The sequence below is a fragment of the Hemibagrus wyckioides genome, linkage group LG23 (genome assembly GCF_019097595.1).
Source record: "Hemibagrus wyckioides isolate EC202008001 linkage group LG23, SWU_Hwy_1.0, whole genome shotgun sequence".
Taxonomy (NCBI): Eukaryota; Metazoa; Chordata; class Actinopteri; order Siluriformes; family Bagridae; genus Hemibagrus; species Hemibagrus wyckioides.
Genome location: NC_080732.1, coordinates 15634350 through 15659436, shown reverse-complemented (window position 1 = coordinate 15659436; position 25087 = coordinate 15634350). Strand labels below are relative to the sequence as shown.

Here is a 25087-nt window from a genome sequence, read left to right as displayed (position 1 = left end):
TGGAAAATATGGCCTGGATATAGACAATGGCATTGGTCAGAACACAGGCAGACAACACACTAGAATGACCCATTATTGTGAGGCAATACTTCGCAACACAGCTAAAAAACAGTCTTGTACACATTAAATTAATCAATAAACTAACACGAGACAGGGGAAGACAGTCAGGTAGAACAGTAATAATAGGGGGCAAAACCTAAAGACGGTGGGAATATAAACCCAGGCATATAACCTGAACCCAAAAGAAAACATTTTATTTCTTAAATTATTTATTTAAGAGCGGAGGAAATCGTGACAGAAAGGCAATACTTAATTAAGGGTCTGATTTTATATTGATTATTAGAAGAAAATGAAACACTCTGGCTTATTTAAAGTGTGTTTGTTTATTTTCCTTTTTACTAAATGAAACCTTCCAAAAAAATGACAAAGCTAAATTTAATAAAATATTGGTTCTCAAATTGGCGACCAATTTATATTAAATCTGCTTTGGTTTAATTTGAAAAAAAAAAAGAAAGAGAGAGAGAGAGAATAAAAATAGAATAGAAATCATGTCCATCTACTGTATGAGCTTGACATCAGAACAGCGCCATACAGTGGAATCGGATTAAAAAAGTTTACTGTTGTTGTGTATATATATATATATATATATATATATATATATATATTTAGTCCACTGTGACCTCCGCTTGAGGTTGTTACCTCATCTGTCATTTCGATGGAGACAGGCATCATCCTCCTCTCCTATATCTGTCTCTTTTACTGCCCTACTGGGAGGATTTCAGAGAATGAACAGTGACAGTGAATGCAACCTTTAATAACAGCAGAGGCTGGAAGATGGGAGGGAAATAAAAGGAAAAAAAAGAGAAAAGTTTGCTTAGTCTGCAGTATAACCCTGTCAGAGATCACCCCACACCTTACCACCGTTTTGATCTACCCCTCTACGGCTGCAAAGGATTATGGTTTGTGATCACCAGTGAGGACATTCTGCAAGATGAAAAGGACTACTTGGATAAGATTAATTTTAATGGTGAACAAGGGAAAGTCCAGCTGCTGCTATTTCCTCCTGGATCAGCCGCGTCAGACCTGTGGATAATAGTGAGAAAATATTCCAAAATGATCAAGATGTGTCAAGCTGATGAGTGAGTGTAATGTTCAGGGGTGTGTAAATTTATGCAATTAGGTTATTCTTTTTATCTTTTTTTTTTTTTCCGGAAATGTCAGTTTTTCAGGTTTCCAGTGCATCACGAACGGATTCACAGAGCCAGATGCAGGCGCAGGTGGAATAATATTTAATGACAATAATAACAATAATGACAGGGTTCCAAACGCGGGGCAAAATCGTGAGGCAAAACAAACAGAGGTCAGAGACTCGAGATCGAAACAATACAGAAAGTAGCGAGAATCGAGAACCGCAAACTGTGAACATGAACAAAATCATTGGCTTTAGGTTACGATGTATGTCTTTGGGCTGTGCGAGGAAAACGGAGAACCCAGAGTCCATTTCAACAGAGTAATGGTAAAAAAAAAAAAAAGGGTTAACAGGGGTGGGTAGCCTGTTTTTAACCCATTGTACAGGTCTGACCTTGTGCTCGAAGCAAAATTTTTGTTTTTAAGCTATCTACTGATAGCGGTTTATATACAGTGGAATCTCGGCATATGAATGCCCTCGCCTTCAGACTTGAAATTTTGCAAGAAATTTGCATCGGTATATGAAGCATTTTCGGCATACGTAAGAACAGAACCGAACCCCGGCTAAGTTGCGGGTACGTCTGGGAGCCGTTGAAAACTTGTTTGCGTCGGTGGAAAGTCAAGTGAAGCCAACCGAAGTGAGTTTACAGTCAGCGAAAGCTGTTTGGAAAAAGTCAACCCAGGATACCAACGTTGCCTTCGGCATGCGGTCAAAAGCTAGGTGATTGTTCTGCCGTTTTTTTGTTGACAGATTAGTGGCGTGGGTGGTCTGTTCTATTTTTAGCCCCAAGCTTGGTGGCATGACTTCCTGTGAGGAGCCTTGACTTGGAATGCTTGGCTTGGGAGCAGCCATACAGTTTACACACACTTCATATTGGTCATATTTTTGGGCGGCTGGAACGGATTATCTGCATTTACATTATTTCTCATGGGAAAATCTTAAGAACTCTCCTCCAGAACGAATTAAGTTCGTACGCCGAGGTTCTGCTGTATGTAGTGTAAATTATTTACAGTATATTCAGCTGGGAATCTGTCTGAACGAGTGATGTGTTTTTTTCTTTATAAACTGACTAAGAACCTAAATTTTTGTGATTCTCTGTAAAGTTTGCCGGTGGTTTTTGAGGGAACTGTGCTGATGCAAGTTTACGTAAGTCTATGACGTTTTTCTTGTGTGAGCTTATTCAGCTTGAGCGATTTCTGCTCCACCACAAGCTTGCTTGAGATTCATATTTCCTGTCTACCATCCAAATGGCAAATCGGGCGGCGGTGCTCGGTTTCACACTGCCGGCTGCTCGGAGGCCTCCGGCTTTATTGCGGCTCTTTGCGGGCGACAGCATCTGTTATTGTGTGTGAGACGCACAGGCAGTGAGCGCTGAATTTCAAGCGTGCACTTAGGCAGTGAGGGAGCATAGTGCCTGTCAGCATCACTTTCTGTAAGGCTTCAATGACGCACTACATTTGTTGCTCTCCCTGAGCAGCCTCGAGCACAGGCAACTCGTTACCTACTCACAGCTCCCAAATACACACAACACTGGTTCTTTTTTTCTTTTTTTTTCCTCACAGCTGACCTTAAAGATTAAAAGCAGCAGATGGAAATAAGTCTTGACCGGGAGCCAGACGTAAGAACGTCAGTCAGTCTGAGGGAATAATAAAATAGGGGTCGTAAAAGTGACAAGGCCAAAGGATTATGAGGGATTTGGTTGCTTTTTATGGTAACAGTTAGCGTCGAAACAGGAGGATTCGTGTCTGTTTGGAGTCTGTTCTGTGCCTTCGGAGAAATTGTCCTATATTCTGAAATGATGAAAGCGACGTCCTATATTTATCGGGACGCAAAAACATCCATATTTTGAGATAAAAACTGGCTGAATATTTTATTACGAATCGTTTAATTTATTACACTGGACATTTTTACATTTACTTTTATGTTATTTAGTAGATGCTTTCACCCCGTATCCCTTATCTAGAGCGACTTACCAAAGTGCTTAGAAGTATCAAGGAAGACCTGCATTAAGACTCTTCTCTGTTTTGGCACAGAGGTGAACTGCTGAGTCACTATCAGTCTTCAGACCAGGTCTAAAGACTTACCTCTTTCCTGAGGTACTTAAACTAACACTGTTTTTTTTTTTTTTTTTTTTAGAGTTTTTAGACTGCGACTTAATGAAATCGTATCGATGTATTCATTAATAGAGACTTTAAAGCACTCTGGATCAGGACGTCTGCCAAATGCCATAAATGTAAATATAAATGTTAGTATCCATCAATGAAAATGTCCTTATATTGGTTCACTAGGTCACAGACTAAGGAGACCATCAGCCTCAAAACTCTGTGGGAGATAATATAGCGAGTGATAATTTCAGTACTTCAGGAAGGTCTTTAGACATTTCATGGGTTTCTGTGGTAGCTTAGTGGTTAAGGTGGTGGAGTACTGATTGTGAGTACGAATCTCAGGTCCACCAAGCTGCCACTGCTGGGCCCCTGAGCAATGCTCTTAACCCTTAATTGCTTGTATAAAATGAGCAATTTTATACATAGGTTTCTCTGGATAATGGCGTCTGCCAAATAACAGAAATGTAAAATGCGAGTGAAACAGCAGTTCAGACGTCTAGAGGAAGGTCATTCCACCACAAGGCACCAGAATGGAACATAGAAGTGGCTTATTTTGATGCCCTGGAAATGTTAGAACCAGTAAAGGATATGTGCTGCATTCTAGGAAAGTGTCGGTGATTTCTAGCAGCAGGAGCCCAAACGTAACTGTTGACGCTACCAGGTGGGATATGCAAAGTGAAAAAGCAAAACAGAAGCGAAGCGATAAAGTCAGCAGATGTGAGGAACTTTAGTGTGTTATTTTTTTCCTGCCGTCTTTTTTTTTTTTTCAGCTCGACTCGAGCAATACATCAGACTTGAGGCCATAAAATAACTGATTAAAAAAATGTCAGATAAGAAACTAGAACATCTGGATCTTTTAACAGTGTTTGGGAGTGTTGCCTCTACAGTCACATTTCAGCAGTCAGTAATCGCTCCAACAAACGCTTAAGCCTTTCAGACGCAGCTTTTACTTCAATCGCTTTCTCTACTATTTATATCTCTTCATAATCCCGTGTCATCGTAGACGCATCATCGGGCTGACGCACAGGACCTGCTGTTTTAAGGTCAGATCGTTGAGATAAGCGCCCGAGCAATCAGTTGTCGTCATTGACGATCCGGTAATCCTCAAACAACAACATTTCTGTGTGGAACATCCTGGCCTTTGCCTTGAGGTCGATGGCAAGAGCATCTGAGCCAATCAGGATGCAAGAGTGGGGGGGGGAGTGTGAAATGTAATTGAAAGGTTGTAACCCACATGACTTGCGCGGTTTCACTGGTCGTACCTCTCAGGAAACGACGTCGATGCTCGCGGCTTTTTCCGAACGAAGAACGAGTGAGAGAGAGGCGATGTAATGAAAAAATCATTGCCATTCACTCCATTCACGCCAAACTCTAAATCCACTCTTGCCTGTTTTATTAGGCCAGTATAATTCGGTGTGAAATTAAAGGTGACTCTTCACGGTGCTCTTACATCAAAGGCTAATTAAGTGGAGGGGCTGCTAATCATGCCTGCGATAAGCACGCCCTTTGTGTGGATTTCCATTTTAATATGCTTCTGTAGAAACGGTAGACTTCCGTCATGTCTCCGAGCAGATGTAATCGGCTAATATCAATTACCAGGCTGGACCGGGTATTCGGTGGGCCCTAGGGGCTTTTTAGAAATTATATTATTCAAGTCTGTGCATTAGTAACCATGGAAACGTGCAATTTTCCCGATGTAGACCTTTTTTTGAAAGGGCTTTTTGTTTGTGGAGCAGGTCAATGCTTATAGATCAGGTAAGAAGCGAGCGCTGCGTGGCCTTTATGACCCTCAGGGGTGAAATGTGCTAGGTTGTGAGACCCTTTGTGTAATTACGGTGGTTGTGTTCGGAGAAGGGTGTGAACAAATATATTTCACCTTATCTGCAATAAAAACAAAGCTTCATGGATTGTTCATAAATTGTTATGTGAAATACACAGGAAGTAGTTTCTCTTTATGGATACAGAAATTGTAACGAATGTTCCACAGACATCCATCCAATTTGCTTTAGCGCTCATCCTACACAGGTTTCCTGGTGTCTATCCCAAGGGACTCAAGGTAAGGAACACCCTGGATGGGGTGCCAGTCCATCACAAGGCACAATCACACATTACAGATGATGCCAATCAGCCTACAATGCTTGTTTTTGGACTGGGGAAGGAAACTGGAGAACCTGGAGGAAACTCCACAGCAGGGGAAGAACAAGCAACCTCCGTGCACGTAGGTTAGAAGTGGAAATCATCCCCAAAATTGGACGTGTGAGGAAAGCTTTTGCTAAATGCTAAGCCATGATGAATGTTTCATTTTTTTGTAATGAAAGGAACGGTGTTATTTCAGATAAAGTCACCTGCCTAAAGAAAACCTTTGTATATACTCAAAGTTAATGGAAAGTTCTAGAAGTTCATCTACCTGTTCTTTCTCCCACCTGTGGAAAAACGCCTGCGATTCGCTAACACAGCCATAAATGGCTAATAACATTGATTTATAATCACAATGTTGTCCTGAAAGAAGCAGCTGTATTGCTGGAAGAGGCCATCTTGGTAATAAGTTTGTTTTCAGTCAGACGAGGCTTGTCGATTCCGACTGAATACAGACTTGCGGTTTAGACACGGTCTTATCGCCAGCGGCAGGTGTGTGTGTGTGTTTGTCATTCGCCACACAGTAGTCTCTCTCTTCCTCTATTATCACGCCAGCGTTCGGCTTTGAAAGCCAAATGCTCATTAAGAAAAATTTCCAGAAGTGTTTATTGTAGTGTTGTCGTGTGTATGTGTGTGTGTGTGTGTGTGTGTGTGTGTGTGGCTGTCACTGGGCTTGACATTAACGTGGATTAGAATCAGAATAGCATGAGGGTGCTTAAAGATGGAGAGGAAGGGAGCAATTAAAAGCAATATGCACTAGAGTAAAACGCAACGCATCAAAACACTAATTACGCTGAGTGGCTGCCAGAGACAGCTTTGCACCCTCATTTAAGCATACGCGTGCGTGCGCGAGACAGAGAGAGAGAGAGAGAGAGAGAGAAAGAGAGAATCAGTGTGTCTGTGTTTCAGTGGTGCAAATGCAAATTTAGCAAATTTTGGCTTGTCGTAATGAAGATGTCGCTACTATGGTAGTGAATGCAACGCGACATCTTCATTACAGCAGGCCGAATTTGCATCTTTTTCTCTCTCGCGCGCACTCATGCTCACTCTCTCTCGCTCTCTCTCTCTCTCTCTCTCTCTCGCTCGCACCTGACACATAAACCATTAAACTCGCGGAGCTTTTCATAAGCTCACTGCTTTCCGGACTAGCGTGTGTCATTATCGTAACACCGGAGAGAAGCTCAGCAATCAGTGGCCTCCTGCTGTCTCTCACCGCGACTCTTTTCCTCTTTGATTGTGCTCAGATGAGGCTGGGAGTGTGAAAAAGCAAAAAAAAAAAAAAAAAAAAAGACACAAAGAAACACACTCCTTTTGCTCTGTCTGGTTAGTTCCTTTCTTGTGCTTTAATGATGAACCCACACGCATTTCTGCCACCGGGGAAAATGGTGCAATTTGGTGGTGTTGTTTTTCTCTCTCTCTCTCTCTCTCTCTCTCTCTCTCTCCATGAAAAGCCAGCGTTCCTCTTTATTTTTAGTTCCTGTACATGTTCATGCGTGCGAGATCTATCCTAATCCTCACTGCATTATGAAAAAGGTTTTCAGTAAATGACCAGCTATTAAAGGAGAAGTTCACTGCCAGAACAAAACTCTACAAATTATTTCCTCACCCCCTGGTCATCCAAGATGTTCATGTTTTTCTTTCTTCAGTCGTAAAGAAATGATGTTTTTTGAGGAAAACATTTCAGGATTTTTCTCCATATAGTGGACTTCAATGGTGCCCACGAGTTTGAGCTTCCAAAATGCAAGATTAAATACAGCTTCAGAGAGCTCTAAACCTCGATCCCAGCCCAGGAAGAAGGCTCTTATCTAGCGATGTGATCGGTCATTTTCTTAGAAAAATAGAAAATTGTATACTTTTTAACCGCAAAAGCTCGCCCTGGGAAGCTCAAAAACATAATTTCTTTGTGACTGAAGAAAGAAAAACATGAACATCTTGGATGACAAGAGGGTGAGGAAATTATTTGCAGAGTTTTGTTCTGGAAGTGAACTTCTCCTTTAAGTTGCGAGAAATATAATAACACCTGTTTGTAAAAAATCCTACTGTAAAATGTTTGAATTCGCAAAAGCTTTCAGTTTGGTTTGTATTGTAAACATGCAATTCTTACTATATAGAAATCTGTACAATAAAAATGTGTAATCAAGGCTTCTTCCCTCTTTTTACACATGAAATACTTAACTCTGGATGATTATAAACTCCAGCTAAAGAGAATCCAGGGTGAACAAATTATCCTGGCTCTTCGTAATCTTATATGTCACGCTGTACATATGCACTGCACAACGCTGGCCTAACCTTCATCATTGCTTATTGGATAGGATAAATACAGCATGCGACGGCAATAATTACAGTTTGTCTTGTCCTTTATGTCAGTGAGGGGAAAAAACTACAGGTCTGCTGATCCAAACAGGTATTATTATTTCACAGCTTTCTAATCTTTTTAATTTTGTCATGTAGTTTACCAGGTGTTTGTTGATCCGGTTTGGGTCTGTATTTGGGCCCTGAGTGTGTGTTTGGGTCTGTATTAGGGCCCCGAGTGTGTGTTTGGGTCTGTATTATGGCACTGAGTGTGTGTGATGGGTCTGTATTAGGGCCCTGAGTGTGTGTTTGGGTCAGTATTAGGGCACTGAGTGTGTGTTTGGGTCGGTATTAGGGCCCTGAGTGTGTGTTTGCGTTTGTATTAGGGCACCGAGTGTGTGTTTGGGTCGGTATTAGGGCACCGAGTGTGTGTTTGGGTCTGTATTAGGGCCCTGAGTGTGTGTTTGGGTCTGTATTAGGGCCCTGAGTGTGTGTTTGGGTCTGTATTAGGGCCCCGAGTGTGTGTTTGGGTGTGCATTATGGCACTGAGTGTGTGTGATGGGTCTGTATTAGGGCCCCGAGTGTGTGTTTGGGTCTGTATTAGGGCCCCGAGTGTGTGTTTGGGTGTGCATTATGGCACTGAGTGTGTGATGGGTCTGTATTAGGGCCCTGAGTGTGTGTTTGGGTCGGTATTAGGGCCCTGAGTGTGTGTTTGGGTCTGTATTAGGGCCCTGAGTGTGTGTTTGGGTCTGTATTAGGGCCCTGAGTGTGTGTTTGGGTCAGTATTAGGGCACTGAGTGTGTGTTTGGGTCGGTATTAGGGCCCTGAGTGTGTGTTTGCGTCTGTATTAGGGCACCGAGTGTGTGTTTGGGTCGGTATTAGGGCACCGAGTGTGTGTTTGGGTCTGTATTAGGGCCCTGAGTGTGTGTTTGGGTCTGTATTAGGGCCCTGAGTGTGTGTATGGGTGGGTTTGGGTGTGTTTCGGGGCCCTGAGTGTATGTTTGGGTGGGTTTGGGTATGTATTAGGGCCCTGAGTGTGTGTTTATTAGGGCCCTGAGAAAGTTTGGTAATGAAAAGCTCAGTGGCTTGAATAAGTCCAATATTTTAGTTTGGTACACATTTAAATAATGTTAATGAAATAAACGTTGAATCTTAAATATTAGAGTATCTACAAAATTTACAAAATTTATAAAAAAAAAAAAAAAAATAGATAATGCCAGAGACAAACTGATGGACCTTGGCTGGTGTTAAAAATCCAGTAGTCAATATTTGTCTTTTCTCTCTAGTATGAGTAATGCAGACTTCTTAGGAAATTATTAAATTAAAAAATTAATTATATATATATATATATATATATATATATATATATATATATATATATATATATATATATATATATAAATTATATTAAAGAAACAAAACTCAAGCCTTAAGTCTGTTACAAAGATGGAAATAAAAACAGTTCTGGAAAAATGCCTTCTATTAAATGAAAAGTTAGAAATTACAGAAATGGAAGTTTGTATTTGGATTGGCTTGTTGTTTCTTGTCCGTCATTGTTTTAGACACGCCCCCACCCCAAAAAGAGACGGCATGTTTATAATGTTGTAGCCTGGATTTTTAACGGTACGAGCTTCAAAAAAAAAAAGTTAGCATGCTAACTTTAGTTAGTGAACCATGTTTTGTTCAATGAGTAACAAAACTGTTCCATTTATTAGAGATGGATTTTTCACAAATTGTATGCAATATATTTTTAATTTTTACTAATTTAGAAATTCTTGTGCTGTGCCTTGGCCTTGTCCTGCCCCCTAGTGGACATAATGTTCTTTGAATTCTCCAGATACAATAAAAATATGCACAGAAATATTTGTGTTTAAATTTTCTCTGGAAATTTTTCTTTTTCTTTCTTTCTTTCTTTCTTTCTTTCTTTCTTTCTCTCTCTCTCTCTCTCTCTCTCAGTCTCTTTCTTTCTTTCTTGAATTTTTTATCCATACAAAATCAGCACCTGATAGCCCCACCCCTTTTTTCTATTCATAAGCAAAGCTGCGATTATTGAGTTCATGACGAATCCAACGTTCCACACTTTGCTGATTTTTCTTTTTTCATTTGAATAAGTGCATCATCTGGGTACTTGAAGTGCACTTCTTCTTGTTGGAATTTTCAATGTGATCACATGACTCACTATTTATACTACACAATGGTGTTAGAATGGTGCATGTCTGCCAAGTCCTCTTTCTGATTTTGTCTCTCCGAGAGCTCGTTTTACACCTTCACAAAGCCCCGAAGTAAACACTCTGCTATTCATGGCTCTCGCTAACGCCTATCTTTCTTTCTGTCGTTTGTTCCTTTCATTGTTATTTTTATCCTCCGTTGCTGTAGTAATACTTTGTCAGGGGTGGGTTGGATGCTGTCACTTTAATCTAAGAGAACAGGGGCCACTCGGGTCAGCGGTCGCTTCTGCTCTCTTCAATTAAAACCCTGTGTGAGAAAGTGTCACGGTAATTAAGGCGGCAGAATCAGCGTCGAGGCTGATTAGAGGCATTTCCATGTTCGGCCGGTCAATTTGTCAAGCCGGTCTGTGGTGTACGACTTTTGACAGCGTTGGTGATCCTTAGCTTTAATCCTGCGAGCTGACGTAGGTTGTGGTTCACATAAACATACTGTTTCATGATGCACAAATTTGATTCAGTAAAGTCCCGATATGAGATAATCACTTTATGATTATTTTGAAATATAAACATTTCTTCGCAACCTTCAGAGGTTACGTCTGATCGTTTCGTGCTGTTACGGTTACCACGACAACCACGAATCCACTAACATCGCACACCTTATGTAAAGGTCAGGCCGGTGTCTGAGTCTGCAATGACTTCATTTTCCCTCATGCCTAATTTATATTTAATAGCAACACAAGGCAACTGAGCAAATACCGTGACGAACATCGTGTTTTTCCTCCGCATCGACTCAGCCGAGGTGTTACCCTTGAATTAATGGGCAGGGATGGCTGCGTGCGTACAGGAGGAAGTGTGAGGGAGGGTGTGATAGAAGGGCGTAAGACCAATGATCTACTTTCATGCCTCCTAATGAAAAGCGTCTGAGGCGCAGAGCTACGTTGGCAGCCCCTGATTTATGAACTCCGGGTTCTGTACGCCATTATCAGCTAGACACACACACACATACACACACACACTTACCCACCTTCAAGCACGTGTCACTTCTAATCCTGGATATGGGGTACGTTACTGTGGCAACCTAAGCATACTTCTTTGCCTTGCATTATTCTTTACACAGTAAAAGGAAGCTGCACTTGCCCTAGGTGAAATTAAGCTGTCTTTTTTTCCTGAGGTTCTATTTTAGTCCTATTCTAGTCCTGCTGCATACAGTAATTTAGCAAAATGTATTCATTTACCAATTATTTGGAACACTTCACTAAAGTATCTGTACTAAAATTTACTGATTTAAATGTTTATCAAGTGGATAATTGGAACACACCTGGCATTTGGTGCAGCACTACGCTCACCTCTCACATGAGACTCATCGTTTCAGCTCTTGTCCCTCAGTAATGCTAAAATTGGTCTCTCCAGTGTGATTTTGCCTCATTGAAGTCTCTTTTTCTTTTGTGATGACTGGGGAACACCAGTATGTTGATAATGATGCCATAGAGCCAGCTGTTTAACTCCTGAGTGAGTGGTTCACAGTTGGCTTTTGCTAAACGAGTTGGCACATCATAACACATGCATGCTACATTAATGAGCAGTTCATTTTCCCATTTCCCCTCTTCCTCTCCTAGCACATATTTGCAGTTTAAAATAGCAAGTGGGTTATTGGTTTTGATTAGTCTGTAGTCTGTGTTACAGTATTTTCATCAATGGCAGGGTCCATGTGTGTTTGGGTCTGTATTAGGGCTCTGAGTGTGTGTTTGGGTCTGTATTAGGGCTCTGAGTGTGTGATGGGTCTGTATTAGGGCTCTGAGTGTGTGTTTGGGTCTGTATTAGGGCTCTGAGTGTGTGTTTGGGTCTGTATTAGGGCTCTGAGTTTGTCTTTGGGTCTGTATTAGGGCTCTGAGTTTGTGTTTGGGTCTGTATTAGGGTCCTGAGTGTATGTTTGGGTCTGTATTAGGGCACTGAGTGTGTGTTTGGGTCTGTATTGGGGCCCTGAGTGTGTGTTTGGGTCTCTATTATGGCTCTGAGTGTGTGTTTGGGTCTGTATTAGGGCCCTCTCGTGTGTGTTTGGGTCTGTATTAGGGCCCTCTCGTGTGTGTTTGGGTCTGTATTATGGCCCTCTCGTGTGTGTTTGGGTCTGTATTAGGGCCCTGAGTGTGTGTTTGGGTCTGTATTATGGCCCTCTCATGTGTGTTTGGGTCTGTATTATGGCCCTCTCGTGTGTGTTTGGGTCTGTATTAGGGCCCTGAGTGTGTGTTTGGGTCTGTATTATGGCCCTCTCATGTGTGTTTGGGTCTGTATTATGGCCCTCTCGTGTGTGTTTGGGTCTGTATTAGGGCCCTGAGTGTGTGTTTGGGTCTGTATTAGGGCTCTGAGTTTGTGTTTGGGTCTGTATTAGGGCCCTGAGTGTGTGTTTGGGTCTGTATTAGGGCTCTGAGTTTGTGTTTGGGTCTGTATTAGGGCTCTGAGTTTGTGTTTGGGTCTGTATTAGGGTCCTGAGTGTATGTTTGGGTCTGTATTAGGGCACTGAGTGTGTGTTTGGGTCTGTATTGGGGCCCTGAGTGTGTGTTTGGGTCTCTATTATGGCCCTGAGTGTGTGTTTGGGTCTGTATTAGGGCCCTCTCGTGTGTGTTTGGGTCTGTATTAGGGCCCTGAGTGTGTGTTTGGGTCTGTATTATGGCCCTCTCGTGTGTGTTTGGGTCTGTATTAGGGCCCTGAGTGTGTATTTGGGCCTGTGTTAGGGCCCTGAGTGTGTATTTGGGCCTGTGTTAGGGCCCTGAGTGTGTATTTGGGCCTGTATTAGGGCCCTGAGTGTGTGTTTGGGTCTGTATTAGGGCTCTGAGTTTGTGTTTGGGTCTGTATTGGGGCCCTGAGTGTGTGTTTGGGTCTGTATTAGGGCTCTGAGTTTGTGTTTGGGTCTGTATTAGGGCTCTGAGTTTGTGTTTGGGTCTGTATTAGGGTCCTGAGTGTATGTTTGGGTCTGTATTAGGGCACTGAGTGTGTGTTTGGGTCTGTATTGGGGCCCTGAGTGTGTGTTTGGGTCTCTATTATGGCCCTGAGTGTGTGTTTGGGTCTGTATTAGGGCCCTCTCGTGTGTGTTTGGGTCTGTATTAGGGCCCTGAGTGTGTGTTTGGGTCTGTATTATGGCCCTCTCGTGTGTGTTTGGGTCTGTATTAGGGCCCTGAGTGTGTATTTGGGCCTGTGTTAGGGCCCTGAGTGTGTATTTGGGCCTGTGTTAGGGCCCTGAGTGTGTATTTGGGCCTGTATTAGGGCCCTGAGTGTGTGTTTGGGTCTGTATTAGGGCTCTGAGTTTGTGTTTGGGTCTGTATTGGGGCCCTGAGTGTGTGTTTGGGTCTCTATTATGGCCCTGAGTGTGTGTTTGGGTCTGTATTAGGGCCCTCTCGTGTGTGTTTGGGTCTGTATTAGGGCCCTGAGTGTGTGTTTGGGTCTGTATTATGGCCCTCTCGTGTGTGTTTGGGTCTGTATTAGGGCCCTGAGTGTGTATTTGGGCCTGTGTTAGGGCCCTGAGTGTGTATTTGGGCCTGTGTTAGGGCTCTGAGTGTGTATTTGGGCCTGTGTTAGGGCCCTGAGTGTGTATTTGGGCTTGTGTTAGGGCCCTGAGTGTGTGTTTGGGCCTTCTTTATGGCTTGTGTTAGGGCCCTGAGTGTGTGTTTGACCCTGTGTTATGGCCTGTGTTAGGGCCCTGAGTGTGTATTTGGGTCTGTGTTAGGTCCCTGAGTGTGTATTTGGGCCTGTGTTAGGGCCCTGAGTGTGTGTTTGGGTCTGTGTTAGGGCCCTGAGTATGTTTCTGAGCTTGTGTTAGAGCCCTGAGTGTGTGTTTGGGTCTATGTTAGAGCCTTGAGTGTGTGTTTGGGTCTGTGCTAGGGCCTTGAGTGTGTGTTTGGGTCTGTGTTAGAGCCCTGAGTGTGTGTTTGGGTCTATATTAGGGCCTTGAGTGTGTGTTTGGGTCTATATTAGGGCCTTGAGTGTGTGTTTGGGTCTGTTTTAGGGCCTTGAGTGTGTGTTTGGGTCTGTGCTAGGGCCTTGAGTGTGTGTTTGGGTCTGTTTTAGGGCCTTGAGTGTGTGTTTGGGTCTGTGTTAGAGCCCTGAGAATGTGTTTGGGTCTATGTTAGGGCCTTGAGTGTGTGTTTGGGTCTGTGCTAGGGCCTTGAGTGTGTGTTTGGGTCTATATTAGGGCCTTGAGTGTGTGTTTGGGTCTGTGTTAGGGCCTTGAGTGTGTGTTTGGGTCTGTGTTAGAGCCCTGAGTGTGTGTTTGGGTCTATATTAGGGCCTTGAGTGTGTGTTTGGGTCTGTGTTAGAGCCCTGAGTGTGTGTTTGGGTCTATATTAGGGCCTTGAGTGTGTGTTTGGGTCTGTGTTAGGGCCTTGAGTGTGTGTTTGGGTCTGTGTTAGGGCCTTGAGTGTGTGTTTGGGTCTGTTTTAGGGCCTTGAGTGTGTGTTTGGGTCTGTGTTAGAGCCCTGAGTGTGTGTTTGGGTCTATATTAGGGCCTTGAGTGTGTGTTTGGGTCTATATTAGGGCCTTGAGTGTGTGTTTGGGTCTGTTTTAGGGCCTTGAGTGTGTGTTTGGGTCTGTGCTAGGGCCTTGAGTGTGTGTTTGGGTCTGTTTTAGGGCCTTGAGTGTGTGTTTGGGTCTGTGTTAGAGCCCTGAGAATGTGTTTGGGTCTATGTTAGGGCCTTGAGTGTGTGTTTGGGTCTGTGCTAGGGCCTTGAGTGTGTGTTTGGGTCTGTGTTAGAGCCTTGAGTGTGTGTTTGGGTCTATGTTAGGGCCTTCAGTGTGTTTTGGGTCTGTGTTAGAGCCCTGAGTGTGTGTTTGGGTCTATATTAGGGCCTTGAGTGTGTGTTTGGGTCTGTGTTAGAGCCCTGAGTGTGTGTTTGGGTCTATATTAGGGCCTTGAGTGTGTGTTTGGGTCTGTGTTAGGGCCTTGAGTGTGTGTTTGGGTCTGTGCTAGGGCCTTGAGTGTGTGTTTGGGTCTGTGTTAGAGCCCTGAGTGTGTGTTTGGGTCTATATTAGGGCCTTGAGTGTGTGTTTGGGTCTATATTAGGGCCTTGAGTGTGTGTTTGGGTCTGTTTTAGGGCCTTGAGTGTGTGTTTGGGTCTGTGTTAGAGCCCTGAGAATGTGTTTGGGTCTATGTTAGGGCCTTGAGTGTGTGTTTGGGTCTGTGCTAGGGCCTTGAGTGTGTGTTTGGGTCTGTGTTAGAGCCTTGAGTGTGTGTTTGGGTCTATATTAGGGCCTTGAGTGTGTGTTTGGGTCTGTGTTAGGGCCTTGAGTGTGTGTTTGGGTCTGTGCTAGGGCCTTGAGTGTGTGTTTGGGTCTGTGTTAGGGCCTTGAGTGTGTGTTTGGGTCTGTGCTAGGGCCTTGAGTGTGTGTTTGGGTCTGTGTTAGAGCCCTGAGTGTGTGTTTGGGTCTATATTAGGGCCTTGAGTGTGTGTTTGGGTCTATATTAGGGCCTTGAGTGTGTGTTTGGGTCTGTTTTAGGGCCTTGAGTGTGTGTTTGGGTCTGTGCTAGGGCCTTGAGTGTGTGTTTGGGTCTGTTTTAGGGCCTTGAGTGTGTGTTTGGGTCTGTGTTAGAGCCCTGAGAATGTGTTTGGGTCTATGTTAGGGCCTTGAGTGTGTGTTTGGGTCTGTGCTAGGGCCTTGAGTGTGTGTTTGGGTCTATATTAGGGCCTTGAGTGTGTGTTTGGGTCTGTTTTAGGGCCTTGAGTGTGTGTTTGGGTCTGTGCTAGGGCCTTGAGTGTGTGTTTGGGTCTGTGTTAGAGCCTTGAGTGTGTGTTTGGGTCTATGTTAGGGCCTTCAGTGTGTTTTGGGTCTGTGTTAGAGCCCTGAGTGTGTGTTTGGGTCTATGTTAGGGCCTTCAGTGTGTTTTGGGTCTGTATTGGGGACCTGATTGTGTGTTTTTGGCCTGTGGTATTGATCTGAGTATTGTGTGTTTGTTTCTCTGTTTTGGGCCTGAGTGTGTGTTTGGTCTGCATTAGAGAGTTTCACTGGGACTGTATTAGAGGTATTAGTGTGTATTTGAGTGACCTGTTATCTGTGAGTAGCCCTGTCTTAGAGGTCTGTGTTTGGGCCAAAGCCTGTTATAGAATCGAGACTTCTTTGTGTTTGGGGCTTGTATTAAGGGCAAGTCAACATTTGCACAAGTAGCACAGACTGGATGTGGGCTAGAGTTAGGATGCTGGATCTGTATTTTCTGTCTCTTTTAGGGGCCTGAACCAGTGTTTAGGCCTGTGTTAGGGGCCTGTGCTGGTGTTTGGGGCTGCGCTCGAGGTCAATGTTTAGGCATGTGTTTAGGGGTCCTGTATTAGTGCTCCTTTGTGGTGAGCAATTCTTTAAGGAAGAAGAATAATCCAAAAAACATGGCAGTGGCAGCTGATGGATTGTTCTGCCCCTTCCTTTCTCCCAGTCAATCTATCAGAAGCAGGTCTGCTTTGATTCCCATCAGCCACGCTCCAGTGCACAACATACCCGCAACAGAAACAGACTACATTAACTGCCATTTTACTTTCAGTCCTTCTCCTCCATCCCCATCATTTTAATTGCAAATCACCTTTCTTTGCTCACAAAGCATAAAAAATGCAAGTCGTAATCTGTCTTTTTTAGTCCCCGACGTAGGTAATGTCAGGGAAGGCTATCTGCATGTAAAACTAAGGGTTGCGTTAGGATATCTCCGCAAGTGTGAGTCTTACGATTTATAATTTAAAGAGCTGTAAGAAGAGAGGGGGTTTAGGATGAGTTTGGACAGTGTCTCCTGACCTTCCGTCTCACCGGACCGTTCCCAAATCTGATTCGGATTTAGCAGTTCAGGGGTCAGCAGTTGAGGTCCTGTGTTCATTCGGCTGAACCATTTGACTTACAGTCTGAGACAGGACAAATCATTGCAGTTGAGGGTTGAAGGTCTTACTCAAGGACCCAGCTTTGAATTCACAACCTTCTGATGGACAGCTCGAATTTTAACCTTAACCCATTGAGCCAACACTTGTCATGCTTGTAACCATGCTAGTCCCTTAATTCCTGCCCGAGAAGTGATATATCACCTGTGCAACTTGGTCATTGACCTCTTTAGCCTTTATCTATAGCAATTAACAGATGCTCATGGGTACATCTGAGGTCTTCTAATGGTCTTGAGATCACCCAACCAATGATCAAGCATCCAGTTGCGTCACAAGCTACTGAACCTTATACCACCTACCTCATACAATGCATTAGCTGGTTATTAACACATAAATCCATGAAGCTTTGACAGCACATCTTAACCGAGACGTGACAAACAAAGAGTGTTAGTGGCTTGTATAACAAGCCTTTGTTGCATGGCTGCATGAATGCAAATGCCATTTTCCAACATTTATTAGCGTGATGGAACTTCATCTTCATCAAAGTGTATGTTCCTTGTACAAGGTCTTCGGTTAAAGCAAGACTTAATCATTGCCATATTAGAGAAGTGAGAGTCGTGGTTTCGCAAGAGAGGAAGAAAGAAACAGAGAAAGAACGAGATAGCTGGAAGGAGAGACGTAGAGAAAAGCAAGAGACGGCAGATTGTCATCTACAGAAGAAAAGTAATTGACCGCATCATGACAGTTTTATGTTTTACCACACTGATCCAGAAATGCACCCATCACCTGTAGAGAAGCCACTGCTGTTTCATGTTCAGTTCCAAGGCCAAGCATTTTAAAAAAGACTGACTTCTTAACCAGCTTTCGTTTTGCCACAATTATCCAGGTGCACTGCTGTGTTCTGACCTCCGTAACTGCAGTTTGCTCGAAGGCAACCGGGAATAAAGCACATTGCACCAAAATTGCATCACAGGACTAGTAGATGTAGATGTTAAGGGCTGCTTAAATGGTGCAGTGTTTCATTTTTAGTTCAACTCCTATGGTTAGTTTTTAGTGCCTGGAAGATTATGAGTTCAAATCCCAGCAAGTTACGGTTAATGGGAAATGCTGGTAATTATAGACCGAGAGTGTGTCCTGACTCCGGTGTAGGTCTCTGCGGATATATATAAATATAAGGAATAAGTGTAATGCTGTATGTTGCATGAAAGATCTATCTAACCAGATCATCATAGAGAATGAGGGGAAAAAACAAACAAAAACCAAAATAAATAAATAAAATGAAAAAATAAAAAGATAAATCAAATAAAACATAAAATAAAATATATAAATATAAGTGGAAGAAATGTAAAAAAGTTTTAAATATATTTTAAAATATATTAAAAAAAAACTCATCCACTTACATAAAAAATACCTTAAACTTTGCACTATTAAAACCATTTCAAGTATATTCCAATATTCCCCTTTACATTAGAGTGCAGTATTTTCCAAAATACCAATATACTGTCTGCAGTATATTCCAATATAGCAACACACACACACACACACTTTAATATTAGCTTCTATATATACACCAATATAAAAATATACGGTATGTGATGAAGATTAGACAAAATCTTCAGATAGTGTGATAGTAGCTAGTGTGAGAGGATTTATATCCAGCTCTAAAGTAAGTAAATAAGGGTACCATTGAAACAATGGTCATTAATAATGCAGTAAGTATTAAGTATTAAGTATTTAAGTAAACTTAAACTAAGCTAAATGTAACCATCTGACTAGGTGTTTGTGAAGACCAGAGGTTACATCATGCCTGTGATCATGTGGGATGCCAGAAAAAAACACACAAGTGAGGCATTTTTATTTCAGTCTTCAGATAACACAAACTCAATGCTCTTAACCTCCTCAGAGCAACAGTCCAAAGTCTAGAACGCCTTCCCAGTGGAGTGGAAGCTGTTATTGCTGGAAAGAAAAAGCCAATTGCGTGTTAATGACCACGGTTTTGGATTGGGATGTTTGACAAGCACATATGGATGTAAATCTAAATGGATTTTCCAATTTAGGCCACACCCCCTTTGAGTTTAAATCCAAACGCATATACAACTACAGATATTTGAGGCACAGATACAGATCACTGCACACATAAAGATAACAAGATACTGAGCTCCTAGAACAAAACAAGACAAGGACCATGTATCCTCATGATAACAAATAAAAAAAATAAATAACACTGGGTTCAGGAGATTTGGTGTAAATAAGTTCGAGGCTTCACAATGATTAGTGCTGACAGTGAAATCTGAGGAGGCGGAGGATCATCTGAGTCTCCAATATATTCCAATATACCAATATGAAAAGTGTCCAGTGTCATCTTCAGTATATTCCAGTATACCAATACACAACTTTTCAAATAAAAGTCAGTATAAATGTCAATATATTGCAATAATCCAGTTTAGGCTCCAATATAGTCCAATATCTTAACATACAAACTGTTCAATATATTTTCTCAAATATTTTCCAACATATTCTACCTGCAATATATGCTATATTGACAAAAGTTTTGGGACACTTCTGCAAATCAAGTTGTTTTTCAGGGGTTGGGCTCGGCCCCTTAGTTCCAGTGAAAGGAACTCTTAATGCTTCAGCTTCATACCAAGACATTTCAGGTCAGTCAAGTTCCTCCAAATTAGTGAAGTTCCACTTCCACACCAAACTCACCCATCCATGTCTTTATGGACCTTGCTTTGTGCACTAGTGTGCAGTCATGTTGGAACAGGAAGGGGTCATCCCCAAACTGTTCCCACAAAGTAGGGAGCATGAAATTGTCAAAATGTCTTGTTATGCTGAAGTATTAAGAGTTCCTTTTCACTGGAACTAAGGGGCTGAACCCAACCCCTGAAAAACAACACCTGAATTTGGAGGGGTGTCCCAAATATTTTGGCAATATTGTGTATTTCAAACCTTCTTTTCAGTCTTTTTGCATGCAAAATCTATTGTCATTCTTTTTTCTGTTATGTACTATAAGCATTCTCTGTTTCATAAAGCAATGTTGGATTGAGAACAACTGACTGATTATTACTGTAAACAAGTTGTTGTGCCATTTGATTCATTGAAGCTCTACTGAGAATGGTGTCTCATTGGACATGGTGTCTCAGCAGGCTGATTACAACCTTCTCCCTGTTGTCCCAGCTATGGCATTTGTGCACAAGATTCCTCGTGCTTTTGCAACGTCCTCCATCTCATTTGCTGATATACTTTTCATTAGCTCTTACCACCGCGCGCAATTTATTCTCCCTAATGCAATAAAAGCACTGTTGATGTTGTGTGTGTTTGTGTGTAGAGGAAGACGCTGCCTCATATTTTCACCCAATAAACCAGGACCATCACCCCCCCCCCCCATTCACCATATACTCATTTGAGGTTTTGGCATATTAAATAAAAAAGTCTCAGTGCATTTCTTATTATAGTTGGAAAGAGGATTTAATAACGCTAAATGAAGTGCACCGAATTCATGCGCCGGAGAGAGGGGACCGGCTCACACGCTCATTTCGGCACACCGCTTTTATTTTGATTCTTTATTGGCAGTTAAGTGCGGATTAAGATCCCAGTGATGGTGCTAAAGCTGTGGGATTTACGTTGCTTTATTCGCAATGCTGAAGAGGCACCAGTAGTACCAGTGTAAGAAATTACAGACTGAAATTACCTCAACCCAGGTTCCACTCCATGGTACACATCAGAAAGAGGCTTTTCAACAATGAATCAAATCAATTATTAGTATTGGAGCAACAGCAGGACATCAAGGACCATCGCTGAACAAAGGCTATAACATTTAAAGACATAGTATCACCCGGCTATTTGGGTAATACTCGGTTCTTACTCTCAATTTACATTTAAAGCCAAACCCCATTTAAATTCCAGCAGGAAACACAGTATTACATTCTTGAGCAGGATTTATTCTCCGATGAACCCAGAGTACTTCATGTAGTTTGTCACTGCTTCGACGCCCTCATCGATTTATTTTTCTTACATAAAATCATCATTCTCGCTAAATCAAAACATGGTGTAGGGGGCGGGGTCTCAGAGGTAGGAAAGCAAAATTCAGCTGAAAATCCTGCTGCAGTATAACTGAATTCATTTTTGTGTGTGTGTTGGCAGGGGGTCTGCGAGGGGCCACCATTGTGGATTCTCTGGATACACTGTACATCATGGGTCTAACGGAGGATTATAAAGAGGCTAAAGAGTGGATACGCACCAGCCTGGACCTGGATTTGGTAAGAACATGTTTACACACTGACAACTACACGATTCTGAACCAAGAAACTGTGAGTGTCCCGGTTAAACGGTGGGAGATAGATCTGGTATAACATTATGGTCTGGTCTGATGAATCATGTTTTCTTTTACGTCACGTGGATGGCCGGGTGCATGTGAATCGCTTACCAGGGGAACACATGGCACCAGGATGCACTATGGGAAGAAGGGAAGCCGGCGGAGGCAGTGTCATGCTTTGGGCAATGTTCTGCTGGGAAACCTTGGGTCCTGCCGTCCATGTGGATGTTACTTTGACACGTACCACCTAACTAAGCATTGTTGCAGACCATGTACATCTCATCAAGATTAATGCACCGTGCCACAAAGCAAAAATGGTTCAGGAAAAGTTTGATGACCACAACGACCAGTTTGAGGCGTTGACTTGGCCTCCAAATTCCCCAGAGCTCAATCCAATCGAGTATCTGTGGAATGTACTGGCCAAACAAGTCCGATCCATTGAGGTCCCACCCAACCCTCCCAACTTACAGGACTTAAAAAAATCTGCTGCTAACATCAGATACCACAGCACACCTTCAGGGATCTAGTGGAGTCCATGCATCAACAGGTCAGGGCAGCAAAAGGGGGATGAACACAATATTATTATTATTATACAGGTGGTCATAACATGCCTGATCGGTGTATGCCGTAACACGCAGCCATGTTTTATTTTTAATTGGCATCATTATGGCATCATTATGGCATTATCAATATGGCTCATTTTTGGCAGGTAGTTAGAAGGAATTGTGGGTAATGTAGGAAACCAGTCAACATGGGGGAAAAAACCCAACATGTCTGTGAAAGAAGTTCAAACTCATTATAAAATAAAACTTGGAAACTAGTGATAATATTTTAATTATAAAGATTAACAGGCAGGTCATTCAACATGGATTTTTCTGTGGTTTTGCCTATAATTCTAAGCATGTACTCTAATTCCTTTGACTATACTAAATTAATAATAGTGTTTAAGTCTCAGACACATTGTTGGTTGCTGTGGTGAATAAGGCAAATGCATATATTCAAACTCTAAATATTATAGCAGGAGCAACATCATAATCGATGATAATATAGAATAACAAGTCAGAAAATTGGAAGAAACTTGCATCAGAAAACATGTCTCAAATCTCTGTGGTGCACTTGATAAGATTATAAGGTATTCGTTTGCAAAATAATCAAGAAGAAACACAGAACAGGTGAACACAGTTGTTGGGTAACACCAGTGACAGGAGGAGGAGAGACAGGGCTAGAACAGAACATAATAATGGTCTTAATTGCCTTAACATAACTGTCACAATTTGTGACTTTATATATAACAGCAGTTTTCATTTTCTCAGCCTTCAGAAAATGATTCTACATAATTCATTTCCTTTCCATACATGACAATGCCCCCTCCCCTGATATTTAATAAACTGCAATACATTTCTTGAAAAATGAATTCACTGATATGCAAATTAGCATGGGTTTAATTAACCGCTACCTCATTTGCATATTTTATTCATTTACAAATAAACACATTTGTAATGCAAAATAATACGGCATTATTTTTGACAAGTTCTATTCTGATATTCAATAATGTTTAAGTGTAGTGTATAAGTTTATACCACATCACAGTACTCGCAAATAAAATACACCCAACAGCACACATTCCTGATCCCAGCACAGCCAAGACCAGCTTTATTCCCTTTATCCCGTTTTGTTAAGTAAAGTGAATAGTGTTGTTTTGTGTAGGCTCTGGTTAAGTGAGCTCTCATTAGTGTCAGCTCTAATAGGTATCCAAATAAACAGATAAAGAAATAAAGGCCAGTGTTGAGCTAAACCGAGGCTGAGGCTCCGGAAGGCTTATCAGCTCGTCGCTCTCCAGCTCTAATCCGCCCGGCCCTGTCTGAGTGTTTCCTCAGAGCAGGGCCATCGATTCAAACTCCGCTCGGATCGACTGTTTCCTTCAGCGTGTGTTTGATCAGCAGGATTCGTTCCAAATCAAACACTCACCAAAAAGGCTGTCTGGTGCAGCTACTAACAGCCTTGCTTTTGTCTCTGGGCTTTTCAGGAAAGAAGGAGGGAGCGAGGCTTGAAAAGGACATAGCAAGGGTGCAGACTAATCCTATAATAATGGATGCAGAGACAGGGAGATGGAGGGAGAACTGAACCAGGCTTTATTTGGCTATCTGTCCTCATCTTTGCTCCGTAACACGAGAGACTGAAAGCATAAAGTGGCTGTTAATGACGCCTTAATGGGCTGGACGCACTAGAACCGGACTGTCCGTGAGTCCTTGCAAAATTCGTACATTCTCCAAAAACAGATTCAAAAATTCCGGCTTAGCCTTTCAAACATCATGGAAATAAATATAAGTACTGCCGCTACCTGAGAAAGGAAAAAGAATGGCTAAAAAAGGAGATCTTTCGTGACGTCGTACGAAGGATCGTTCCAAAACTAAACTAGCTTGTGACTAGGCAACAGTTTGGCCAGCTAGCTAGCTAATCCATAGCCATTACATTTTAAACAAAACTGTTGAGAAAAACAATATTTCTCTCAGACGTGCTGGTGAATTGCTAAAAACACACTTCACGTCAACAGCTAGGAACTGTGCTAGCTTGTACATAGCCATTAAGTCTTAAATATGAGCACTGTAAACTTATAGCAGTGGAAACTGCTGAAAACATGAGAAGATTTTCCCCTAGATGTGGTGATAAATTACTTCGTTAACCGTAACCTAAACCTCAATGAGCACGGCAATGTTGTGACTAAGGCTAACTGTTTAGCTAATTAGCATGTTCGTCATTCTTTCAGGAAAAACACGACAAATAGGCATAACACTTTATGCTATGTCTTTAAAAAACAGCCCAAAAATACACTGATTACCGCAGAAAAGTAGGATTTGATAATGTTAAGTCCAGGTGGTGAACCTGTTCAGCATGACGAGGCTAAAAACAAAACAAAAGAAACAAAAACAAATGCGAGTAAACAGCCACACAACAAGAGTCTTTCAGCACTTCTCAAGATCTGAATATAAATATAGCAACATCATCGAGGTGCTTTTTAGCACAAGCAGTGTTCCGTGGCAGCTGATAGGATGCTAATGTGACTGAATGCGTTTGAAAGAGCTTTTCTGACTAGCTTTCCAATGTGTTTACCTTGTGTTTGTGAACTTCATTGCCTCTGGGAAATTCCCAGCACATGTTAGGATGGAGTGAGGTGAAATAGCACTCAAAGATTTCAAGCCTTAAAATGCGCCAGTGGAAAACGAGTCAGGCATATCAAGCAGAAAGGGTTTTGTTTCTTTTCAACTAAAAAAAAAGAAATCCTTCCTTCCTTTTAGATATAAAAGAGCCTTGCTCATCTGCATATTTGAGCTTTATCTGTATGCTGATGAGTCACACTAACGAAAGTCACAAGTCAACCAGGTAGCGTTAGCTCGTGTTATTTGTTAGCTTACATTGAATTGCATGAGGGGGAAAAAGCCATCAAAATGAATTTTAAAAAATTCGATTATATAATAAATAATTAAATAAATAAATAAAAAAACATAAAAATATTTTTGACAAAATCTTGGTATGTATTAATAAATAAATAAATTAATTAATTAATTAATAAATACAATAAACATCTTTTCACAAAATATTTTGGCAAAATCTTGGTATAAATAAATAAACATTTTGAAAATTTATTTTGGCAACATTTTTGTATAAATAAATAAACCAAACAAACACTACATTTATTTATTTATATATATATATATATTTTTAATTCATACCAAGATTCTGCCAAATTAATAGAAAAAAAAACATAATAAATAAATAAACGTTTAAAAAATATATTTTGACAAAATTTTGATATAAATAAATAAACCAAACAAACACACAATACAGAACACATGAATAGACGGAAGAGTCGCATGCAGCTCACGAGCCAAGCTCACATTCAGGTTCACCTCCCATGGTTTACTCGAATCTGCATAATTTCCTATTGTAATAAAAAGGGGCTGTGGATCACACTGGTGTATATAAGAGGAAAGAAATGCTTCTACCGTTTACAAAACCCACAGAAAGCATTCCAAAAAGGCATT

The 25087-nt window shown here is 41.8% G+C and overlaps 1 protein-coding gene across 1 annotated transcript in view; it reads left to right on the top strand.

Annotated features, from left to right (window-relative positions):
* The window catches only part of LOC131344471 (mannosyl-oligosaccharide 1,2-alpha-mannosidase IA), a 246146-nt gene that overhangs the window by 142615 nt on the left and 78444 nt on the right, over positions 1 to 25087 (top strand). The window contains exon 3 of the mRNA XM_058376798.1: positions 20873 to 20988. Within this exon, the coding sequence (XP_058232781.1) occupies positions 20873 to 20988 (116 nt within the window). The remainder of the gene's footprint in view (positions 1 to 20872; positions 20989 to 25087) is intronic.